The sequence below is a fragment of the Papilio xuthus genome, unplaced genomic scaffold, assembly GCF_000836235.2.
Source record: "Papilio xuthus unplaced genomic scaffold, Pxut_1.1 DF826949.1, whole genome shotgun sequence".
Taxonomy (NCBI): domain Eukaryota; kingdom Metazoa; phylum Arthropoda; class Insecta; order Lepidoptera; family Papilionidae; genus Papilio; species Papilio xuthus.
The window spans coordinates 5633863-5645366 of NW_013531700.1; the positions used below are offsets into that span (position 1 = coordinate 5633863).

At 38.5% G+C, this 11504-nt stretch overlaps 1 protein-coding gene across 2 annotated transcripts in view; it reads right to left on the reverse strand.

Annotated features, from left to right (window-relative positions):
- Positions 1-11196, reverse strand: part of RhoGAP102A (Rho GTPase activating protein at 102A) — a 28386-nt gene extending 17190 nt beyond the window's left edge. Inside the window, exons 1-3 of one of the 2 annotated variants that reach the window (XM_013316250.1) lie at positions 9570-11196; positions 6186-6191; positions 3959-4115 (exon numbers count right to left, since the gene is read on the reverse strand). In XM_013316250.1, coding sequence (XP_013171704.1) covers positions 3959-4115; positions 6186-6191; positions 9570-11150 — 1744 coding nt within the window. In that variant the 5' untranslated portion in view covers positions 11151-11196. The remainder of the gene's footprint in view (positions 1-3958; positions 4116-6185; positions 6192-9569) is intronic. The other variant, XM_013316251.1, reaches the window with a different exon arrangement.
- Positions 11197-11504: the final 308 nt, after the last annotated feature.

The window sequence follows — 11504 nt, forward strand, 5'->3', positions numbered from 1 at the left end:
TCGAGCATTAGGAACACCGAGGTGTTCATTGACGCCCTTGGACATCAGTACCAGAGTAACCGCAGATGCGTTGCCTTTGAGAAGGTGATACGCTGGCTTCTTGAAGGACCCTCAGTCGTCGCGGCTTGTGTGATGAATTATTAACAATTATATAAATATTTGCAATAAAACTTGAAACAAAACGATATTTAAAATACTAACCTGTCTTGTACTAAATAATGGATCTTTTGTCAGCAAATGTTTATTTGATTTTCTTAAAAACAAATAGCATTTTGCATCTGATACGTTCGTATTTATTTATAAGATAAAAGTAGTCGTGCATGTCACCGCCTACGTAAATAAAACGTATTAATTATCATTCGCCCACATTGGCTTCTCAATCAGAACTAATCTGCAAAGAAAGCCGGGCTCGAGTCATGTGAGCGGATTCTAGGGACGATTTCATTTCGACTTTGCCAATTTTACAGTGTGTATCAAATTATGTTCAAATTTTTTGATCCATACTTTTTTGAAATAGATTGATTGGATTGTATGAAATATAAATTAATAGATGATCTGGATTCTTGTGGACGAAAATTTGATGCGCCGACTATCTATAGCGTGGGACAAGGACAGAGATATGATTTATGATTTGATTTTAGTGGATTAACCACATAAGTTAATTACGTTTTTAATTTTATCAATAATTTATTTATTAATTGCTTAGTAATTAATCAATTAATAATGTTATTTTCTTCCTTATTTCATTATTTGGATTGTTATCAGTTGGGCGGTGTCGTTCGTGACGTCACGCCGCGTCACGTTTGCGTAACGCGCGTCCATCCGCGTATTTATTTAAGGCGGCCATTTTGAAAATAGCCGGCAACATGTCGTGCATGTGTCAATGTATTTTTGGCGCCGTCCGAGTAGGTCACCTGTAAGGTGGGACATATTTAACGTTCTATCATGTGTGTTGTGTTAGCAAACATTCTCAGTGTCTTTTGAACTTTTCCGTCTTGTAATGTGTTTTTTTTAACTATTTTAAAGTGAAATCTTCAATAGAATATTGATTTTATGTTTTGTATTTCTAAGCTGCCAGTAACATTAGGATAATAAATTTAACGGAAATATAACTATTAATTTTGTAACATTTCTAGCCGTTTGTTTCAATGTCAGATCATAATTAATGAACGTAACATTAATAGATTCTTGGAATGTGTTAACAACTTTTGTTGTCTACTGTTGATTTACATTTGAATTTTTTACGCTATTATTTTAGAGAAACGATAATTTTTACAACGCACAACACGAGCTTAGAAACATTTCATAAACTCTATTACACTGAATAGTACTTATTGAAAACGATTAAAATAAGAACGCCGAACACATTTGGAAGACAAAAACCTGTAGTTGCCTCGTATAGAGGGATAAGTACAAGTAGATGATGTTGCCAGTAACTACACAATGAATTTTGAATAACCACAGATTATCTTGGAATATTGAGAGCTTCACCAGCCACAGATTAGCGAAATATTTACCTCTCGGCTGCTAGCAAACGTAATTAGAAAGACGCATACCGCTGCGGCCGCGTGGGCGCCGCACTCCCACCTATTTATATGAAACACAACTAAACATACTAGAATAATTTTATATTAAATACATGTTTAAAATCCTTATAAACTAAGCATTACTCTTCAGGTTTTTAAACATAAGTTTGCCGTCAACAGCCACAAAGGCGTCAAACTTTTACAAGATATAGCCATTGCTATGATCTTGTAATTCCAATTCTTCACATTAATTCAAGGTCATTCAAATCGAAATTAAATCATAGTTTAGACAGAAACATATAAGTAAACCAATTATTAAACTAAGTGACAATAATTCGGACACATTGGGTCATAATCTCGTCTCAAATTTATAAATTACTCAACTTAAATACGTAAAGAATATTCATGTTATTATGAAGAATTAAAATAAAATTTATTTTCCAACTGAAACTCATATCTCAATACGAAAATGTGCTACAAATTGGAATAACTTCTTAGTCGTATTTCATAAAATTATCGCTGTGTTTGTTATCGAAACTATAAAAAACATAGTTCAACACGTTCTCATACAATACGCGAACGCATCGCTCGTTTATCACAAAACTTGTTTGATGTGAACTATCATGGTGACAGATTTGATAACGACCTTCTAAAACTGGAATTGTTTGAGCGTAAAAATATTAGAAAATTGTAAATTTCGATTTAATAGAGTTATGTCGATGAAACTGGCATCAAACCAAGTTTCGTAAGTTTCGACGACAACGAGCTAATCTTATTAATATTATGTAAAATATTCGATAAATATTAGCTGACCACAAACTCCAGAACAGCTGAATAAAAAACCTAGACTACTAAGTTTTTTTAATATTAATATAGATTCGGGCGACAGCTTAACCAAAATCCGTGGAACTAGACAACCTACCCTAACGTCTACTGGCAAAACTATTCGAGTACTGGATAATGAGGTTAAAACTAAAATAACTTCTCAAGACAAGCGTATTGCCGTCGTAGTTATTTCTGACGACAATAACGAGAATATTACAGTTTCTGGAACTGAAATAACTCGACTCCATTACTTGTATGTCATCAGTATAAAAGCATTCAAATATATACTGAGCCCATTAATATGTTTGCGTCCCGGAGTCCTCGTTCCCTTCCCACTCTTTTTCTCATAAGGATAGGATGGGAAGTGGAAGTGGACCTTTCGGATGAGAGGATGCATAGAAATGTTATCTTTCTGTGCATCCTCTCCTCTGTCGATTAAAAGTAGGCAACGCATATGCAATTGCGTATGTCTATGGGCAACGGTCACTTCGCTATGTCAGCGATTTCAGGTGGCCGCTCGCTCGTTTGCCACCTTATAATATTAAAAAAAATGTTTATAATACATGAATATTATTAACAAATAAACACGCAAATATTCAATTTCAAAATCGTTTACTATATTTATAACTAGTTGTCGCCCGCGACTCCGTGCGCGCGGAATTAGAAATAACGTTATTAGTAGCATATGTGTTCTTCCAGACTATGTTCTACATCTATACCGAATTTCAGCGAGATCCATTAAGATATTCTGGAGATACCGTATAACGAACGTCCATTGAACATTCGCATTTATATTAGTAAGCTTTTAAATTACAAAACTTAATTAAAAAAGGTAATTTATTCTTTAATAGTAGTATTTTTGTTAATATAATAAATAAATAATTTTATAAACTATATCTTTTGTTTATTTATATTATTGATAAGTTTGAAACAGTTATATGTAAATACACGTATCTATAATAAGCTTTGCGTTCTAAAGTTTCCTTGAACTATAATATCTGGTCGTTGTAACATCTTAAACGATAAAGAGGCTCGTTACATAAATTTAAAAGCTATTTGCGCCACTAACAATTTCACAGTCATCGTCCGAAATTTATGTTTTATTAGCAAACGGTGTAATTGCTTTAGTTCACTTCGACTGAGTTATACTTAAGATATCTCAACTTCTTGAATGATTGTGATGTACTTCGCATTAACGTATTTCGAATATTGAGCTGTTAAATTAGTACGTAATACATACGTTAAATTATCTTTCATATTGAACGTAAAACATAAGAAAACTTGTATGCATTACTGAAACATGTTTTTGATGATTTTTTGACTTTGCAAATATTAAGGAACATTTTTAAGGATCAATAATACTTTCGGGGGTTAGTATTAAGTACGCTATCGAGAGTAAAATATCAAAGGGTAATTGAAAGTGACAGTATTAAGGAAAAATGTTAAGAAGCATTGTCAAAGGACAAATGTCCGTGTAAATTGAACTGAATTGTCAGGTACGTTGTCAAGTGTCTTTAAAAAGATAGTATAAAGGGACAGTGCCAACAATCCCTTGATTCTGTTCATAAAGACAGTCACTTGACATGAAGATTTTAACTTATAGTTACCTTCAGGTATCTTGATAGTGGTGCCAAGGTTGATCTGCTGCAGGCGGGCGAGCGCTGCCTGCTGTAGCGCGCGCCGCTCCACCTCGCTGAGCGCGAGTAGCGACGTGTCCGCAAGCCGCACGCATCGCCCGCTGCCGTCTGTCCAGCAACAGCTGCCCTGCACAACGCGTCACGTCATCACACCGACAATACAAAAGCTGACGCACTTGCAAATTATTAATGGTTATTTACCCTCTATTACTGTGGGTTTCTGAGGCTTAAATAGCCGTTTAAAACATTAAAAACAACAACAAAAATGGTTAGTGTATCTAAGGAACTCTATTAAAACTACTCAACGAGTCTAAATGCGGATAAAAAGAAGTCGAAATATTTTGTACTTTATGTGTCTCTATCTTTGTAACTTCAAATGAATTTATACATCCTTATTTCTATAATTAAATCTAGTCTTAAATCTATGATATAAAATAAAATATTAAAAAAAAACGAATAATTCATTAAAATATGTTATTAAAAGGAGTCCCTTTAGGCAAGGTCCCGAAGATACTGGCAGCGTTCCCCCTCTGTACAGCTAAACTAATTCTTTGACCGAGGTAGCTGCCAGCTCTTCGGTCCCCTGTGATGTCGATTAATTTACATAAATATAATTGTTAAGTTAGTATCAAAGTCGTACAACAAACTGTTTGCTCTACAATCAGTTTACTCGATCAGTTGCGTGAGACTGTACATTATTTACCTTTTGTACTTTTAAAATTTAAGTAAAAAAAAGTTCTAAAAAGGTTCCGTATCTGTCGGCAACAAGTAGATACTGTTTATGTGACACGGAATAGCGGGACTTCCAATCACAAGCCGTAATGGATGCTTAAATAGAAGTCCCGGCACAAATATTACTATGTACCATTTTTGTTTAAGCAATAAATCATTTTTTTTGTCATTTTTTTTAAAGCTAAAATAATAATAACATAAATAAATATGTATAAATTTAAGTATGGCGCTTCGTAGTCGTCATAATTAGCGTATTATTTATATAGTTTTATTTATGTAAACCAGTTTATATGCGGTAGTTTAATTTTGAACTCTTAATTACTCGCTCTATAAAACGTAAGATTTTAATTATTATAACATTTGGCCGTCTATTGTTAAGTAGTTGAGCCCAAGAGATGTTTGGATCGCGGCCAATATCGACCGCACTGGCATACATTCGGGTTCAAATCTTGTCGGAAGTGATTCGTATATTGAGAAAGATGCTATCATGCGATGAAAGTTATTACTGCGTGTTATTTGGGGAAGCAAAAGTAACTTTGATACTAAGAGTACCAAAGTTGTGTCCCGTAGGCGTAAATTAGTACTCTTTCCTTTCCTACCCTTTTTCTTATAAGGAAAGGATGGGAAGTGGAAATGGACTTTCCGGATGAGAGAATGCATGGAAAGGGAAAATGTTTTCTTTCTGTGCATCCTTTCCTCCGTCAATTAAAGGTAGGCAACGCATTTGCCATTGCGTATGTCTATGGGCAACGGTCACTTCGCTATTTCAGCGATTTCAGGTGACCGCTCGCTCGTTTGCCACCTTATGATATAAAAAAGAGCTAAATTCTAGTACTATTCTGCATAGGTTACAAAGAGGATTGTGATATTTCGGAGGAAGAGAGTTTAAGATTATTTATGTTTATTTTCTTTTATATCGTAGCCGAATTATTTTAGTACTTTTTACTAAATGAGTCCAAAATTCCAATCCTGTAACAATAACGAAGTAACAGCCAGAGCCGAGCCTCCTGAGGGAGCCCTCAAATCTTGTTACTCTTAAACGAGGTTCAGGCTAAGCGCCATCTGCGCTCGGCCACCTCAAGCCCGTTAAAGCTGTAAATGCCTCTTCAAGGCAAACAGTGACTACTCAGTCGCAAAAAAAGTGCCAAATAGTGATTTTTTGTATGAAAAATTTTTTGTTTTTACTTTTTTTTAAGTTATTTTAGTAACCATTACTAATTATATTTTGAAGATTATGCTAGTACTTGATTCTTATTTGGAATAGACTTGACCGGAATATTAATCTATTAAATTTATTATTTATATCCATTCTAATTTCAAAATAAAGTTACAAATGTAGATGTATATTGTGCGTGTTTTGTTTGGTCGTATTTTCGTTGTATAGTTTTTCAATGTTTCAATTTAAAACTTACAAATCGTTCGCACTCTCTGTTGGAGAACTGATCAAGGACATGAACTCGATTACCTGAAACTGTGAGACACGCGTACTTTAGATATATACGTTTTATTTAAAACAAAAGTTTGCGTATTGTTTTTTTCTTAAAATAACTAAATTAAATTACCTAACCTAAAATCCTCTTAGTTATTAATAAATAATATATAAGATATAAAAAGTAAAAACATTAGTTATGTTACAAGCTAATAAAAGAGCTTTTTATTTGGTAAACCATACGAAAAGTTCATTTAAAACATACGAAAGATCTCAAGGATATTAGTTAGAAAAAACCACGTACAAACATAATACAAACTTTAAAATTTTAACAATCAAGATTCACTGTCACATGTCACATAATGGATTGGTTTTAGCCAAAGTAATTTTATTTTATCTTGGAGTACCAGTAGCCTAAAAGGTTTAAGTGCTCCTATTTTTTTTGTTATAATATGATTCTTATTCTTGTCTGTACTGCAAAGGTATTTTTAAATGTATTTTTTGTACTACACATAAAATTAAACCGGCTCAGAATGGGCCACCTGGAGCGAATGGATAAAGTCAGTGTACATAAGTGTGTTTTGGTGAGTAATTCCGAGGGACGCCGAGGTCGTAGACCAAAGCTCGGACGTCGCACTTAGTAGCTGTAGACTTAGTAAATCGAAACGCGAAGAAAATTGGCATAGTAAACTGTACTAAAAAAATATAAGGAGATGTGGGGGGGATTCGGCGGAGTAGGAGGCAATAGCAGATGTGTAATGGCAACTGTTGCTTCGCTATTTTGGCGAATTCATGTGACCGCATGCTCGTTTGCCACCTTGTAATCTTTATCGGATAGTTTAGTTATAGTTTAGATATACGCGCATATGCATAGTGACTGTTGGTATGATTCACAGCAAGATCATAATATAGTGTGTGTTTTGTCTGAGACCGGCCCACGCGCTTCGTTACTTCTGGGAACAAAATGCGAGCGTTATGTTCAACAGATGTGTGTAAAAAGTTTTATCATATACACATCGGTTGCTATGCTGAAGAAAACATATCTTTGCTGTTTTCCTTATTGTTTATGTTTTGTTATTATCGTTGACGTAAATAATAAAATCAGAGCATATCTAAAGAGTGTAAAGAAAACATGTTTCAAGGTCATATATGTCACGCAATAGTTTTAAAATTATATTTTTATTTTATTCAAAACATTGTCGACGTGTTTGTCAAAGTACGATAACCGTTATGGGTTTGCATTGAGTGTGTGGACAATGGAAACTCATTGACTGCTAATTGCTCTACTCATCTATATGCGCTACGATGGTGCTACGACGGTGCTACGCCTTAATAGTAAATAACAGATTAATGTTTGATGTGTGAATTATTGCCTATCTGTTTCAACGTAGGTATCCTTATATCGTCTGTCATTCTCTTAAAAAAAACAGAAATACCAATCTGTTTCTACAGAAGTAGTAAACACTATGAATTACATTGTTTAGTATTTGCAAAGGGCTTGTAAATAATTAAATCAATATATTATAATAAGTATTTCAAGGTTACAAAGATCTTTAAAAAAAACAAAGAAGAATAAATGTGATTTACGTTTGAACGTAACAAAAAATATATATATTTCTATTCGTAGGAAAACTAATGTGGTATGCGGCAGTTGAATAGATTTAGAACAGAGTGAAATTCGATGTTTCTATAAATCGAAAACTACTTTCGAGACACGTTTGCCAACAAAACTGTAGAGTTAACAAAGATGTGATATTATCAAGCAATTCCTTGCTATTGAAATACATTTGTGGAAAGATTATAGTAAAATGACTTGCTGTTTTAATTTAATTGCCTACGAAATGAATGGTTTTTTCCGCGAAACTTCACAACGGCAAAACGGATCTGAACAGAATTTGACACACGGCTTGTCGGAATCCGAGGCATTACATTAACTTTATTTACGTTAACCTCAGTAGGAGATTAGCCCTAACAGAAAATTACCTCAGAACAAGAGAAGCTTTTACTTTTTTGTTACACATGTGCATACACAGTCTCGGAGAACAGATGTAAATATTATAATTATTCTTAGGGAAGGTGGTAGATTAGTGAAGAACTAATTATACGATTCTTATGCGTAAAACCGCGGAGCAAAATAAGTATAAGTATCGAAAAATAAGTGTTATTATATAGATAGAGTAAACAAAAAAAGTATTTTGTAAAGAGTAAACAGTCGAATGTTTTTATAAATTGCGCGCAAAAAATGAAAACCATGTCAAAGACATTTGGCAAATAATTGTCGCGCCATTTTCTCTAGAGGTTGATCGACGGAAATAAACCTACTCGTTATTTTGTAAACTTACTACAACAATGTTACTAGTTTTCGCAATACTTATGAATGTCAAACAATGTTTTCGTGTAAATTTATTGACATTTATAATAAGTATATGGCAAAGTGCCTAAATGATTGCTTGTTTTTTCTTCTTAGAATCCCGATTCTGACAAGTGTTTTTTATTAAGTTAGGATAAACAACAAATAGTACTTTAAATATAAATGTAAAGGTGTACATCTATAGAGGAAGGATAGATAGATGGATTAGGTGAATTTTGACATGATTAAGAAGGGGCAAATGAAATGACGGAGGATAGATTTATTTGGTAGAGGAAACACTGATGCACCGACTCTACGATATCGTTATAAGGACAGAAAAATGATGGTTATAAACAAATCGCTTATACTTATAAATACTTTGGTTTGTTATAGAAATAAGATTTTCATGTCTGCGTTAAGAAATTAAAATTCTACGTCAGCATTTATGCACATTTATGAGTCCTTGCATTTCTTTTACATCGTTTCATTAAAAATGAGCGATCTAAAAATTGTTCTTGTATGTTTTCTTAAGTTTGCATGTTGTTTGAAAACGTCAGTACATTTGATTGATGCGATTGAATCGGAATTCGTAGTCAATATGCAGGTGGCAATTTCTGTTTGATCATCAAACAATCGTAGAAACAGTGATTTTTAGTTTTTTTTTTAACTTTTAGTATACTGTTTAGTCTACATTGTGACTGAATGTGATTATCAATGTTTGTGTTTTGTTTCGTCTGTGATTTTTGATTGAGTTGTGCGCGAAATTATTTCATCATTCATTTAATCAATAATGAATTCATGGATTTCGCAATGTTTCTGTAAGTTTTTATACAATTTTATTAGCTACAATTAACTTATACTTAAGTATTTTAAATTATTGAATCATAAGTCAATTTATAAAAGTGTATCGAGTAAATATTAATACACTAACTTATAGAGTGTGTGCTTTTAATGTTTAAACTATTGTTTTATCGTAATAAAAGTTAATTCCAGGTGACACACACTGAAGCTGCACACGATGTTAGAGCACACAAGATAGATGTGAGTGTTTGTGATGATAGGCGACTGACCTGAGGTGCCCAGGCGGCGGCGGCACGGCTGGAAGAGCGCGAGCGCGGCCGCCACAGCCGCTTGCTGACGCTCTGCACCACGCTGCCCGAGGACCGGGACTTCTGCATGCCGCCTGCGGGCACATTGCTCGTCACACCGCGTCCCAGCAGGCTCGACAGCAACGAGGGCGACTGCGTTGGGGACGGAGGGGACGTCGGCGTCGACGCCGCCGAATCGAACTGCAGCTCCCGGTAAGTCAGCACCCAACGCTCCTCCGTCTGGCAACCCTTGTGCGGACCGTCGTCATCCACCTCGCCCGGCACCCGCGGCTTGATGTTGCGCAGGTTCTTGTCGTAGTTTATTCTCTTAAAGCGGTCGACCTTCTCCGAGTCGACACTCTTTTTGCGCGCCATCCTTAGGTACCGTTTGATAGTGTCGCTGACGGACTGTGAGACGTCGTCGTGGTCGACGCTGGAGCGGCGGCGTGCTGGCTTTCGCTCAGGTGGCGGGCTCGTGGGGCTCGTGGGTGCCGTGGCCGCCTCCAGCCGCTCTCGGTACGCAGCCTCCAGCTCGCACAACACCTCCTCCGGGATGGGGGGCGTCTGCGTTGCCCGGTCGCAATACTTGTCCTCCAACGATTCTGATATGACTTCGATGAGGGGAGGTGGCGACATAGGCGGCGAGCGGAGCCCATCCTCGCCATCGTAAATGCGCGCCCCACCGGCGATCCGACTACGAAGCGTACTGCGCGCACTCGCTAAACCGGTAAAACTGCCGGGTCCGAACCCGCTTGGGCCGAAACCACCCGCCCCGCCGATGCCTCCGCTCCGGCCGCCACGGTATGGCTTAGTTTTACGCAAATCCTGGTAAAGTCTCTTTAACAAATTTTTATCGGTCAACAAGTCCTGCACTGCATTGTCCCCGGTCGGCGTCCGCGTGTAATACTTGCCGAGCGTGTCCAGCAGCGACCGGCGCGTTGGGTCCGCGTCGGCATCGGCCGGCCCGCGCGCCGCCTGCCGCGTCAGATACTTTCTAATTGCTAACACTAACTCCTCAGCCTCCGATAGCTTCGGTGCCGCCTTTTCGTCCTCTACTTTCAGGTACTTTCTCAATAAATCGACTAAAACGCTCTCGTCATCGTCCGTCACCGCCTTGCCCGAGGGCGAGAACGCCGAAGCGGCGGGCGGGGGCGGAGGCGCCGCAAAGAAGTCGCGCCGCAACTTGGCGAGGTCGAAGCGACCGCCCGAGGTGTGCCCGATGAGCAGCTCGGTGGGCCGCGGCGGAGCATCGTCGGGTGGCGAGCGGGCTCGCACGGAGCCGCCGCGAGCGCGCTTCTTGCGGCGCGGGCGCGGTAAGGCGCTCGGGTAGGAGCTCTTGCGCCAGAGCAGGAAGCGCGGCTCGCGCGCGCACACCTCCTGGAAACAGGCCTCGATGCGCGGTAAGTCCTCGAGCCGATTCTGTGCGCCGTCGGGGACGAGCCGGCGGCCCGCGTCCGACATATACTTCCATGTCTTACGCGTGAGCAGCCAGCGCTCACGCGGCTTGTCACGGCGGCGAACCGCCTTGGCCATGGGCTCGCTGGGCCGGCGGCGGCGCTCCATGGCCGTCAGCCGCGCATGCCGTCGCGCGCGCACCTGCCGCACGCCCGCCGAAATAGCCGCCCGGTAATAGAGCGGCCGTGAACTGAATATAGGGTGCGCAGCGGCGCGAGCGGCGGCCCGGCGCGCCGCGGACTGCGCCCCGCCGCGGCCGCGCGACGTGGTGCCGCCTGCGAGCCGCCCGCACCACGCCGCCCGTTCGCGTGCGCGCTATTAATAATTAACTAATTATGCGAAAAACTATAAAGTTTTCGCAAAATTATAAAAAAGTTTATACCCAATTCTAAAGTAATAAACGAGTCAAATTTGTTTATAAAAATATAATAGTTCTTTCGCCTCGTTTGTAAATGTTTAATT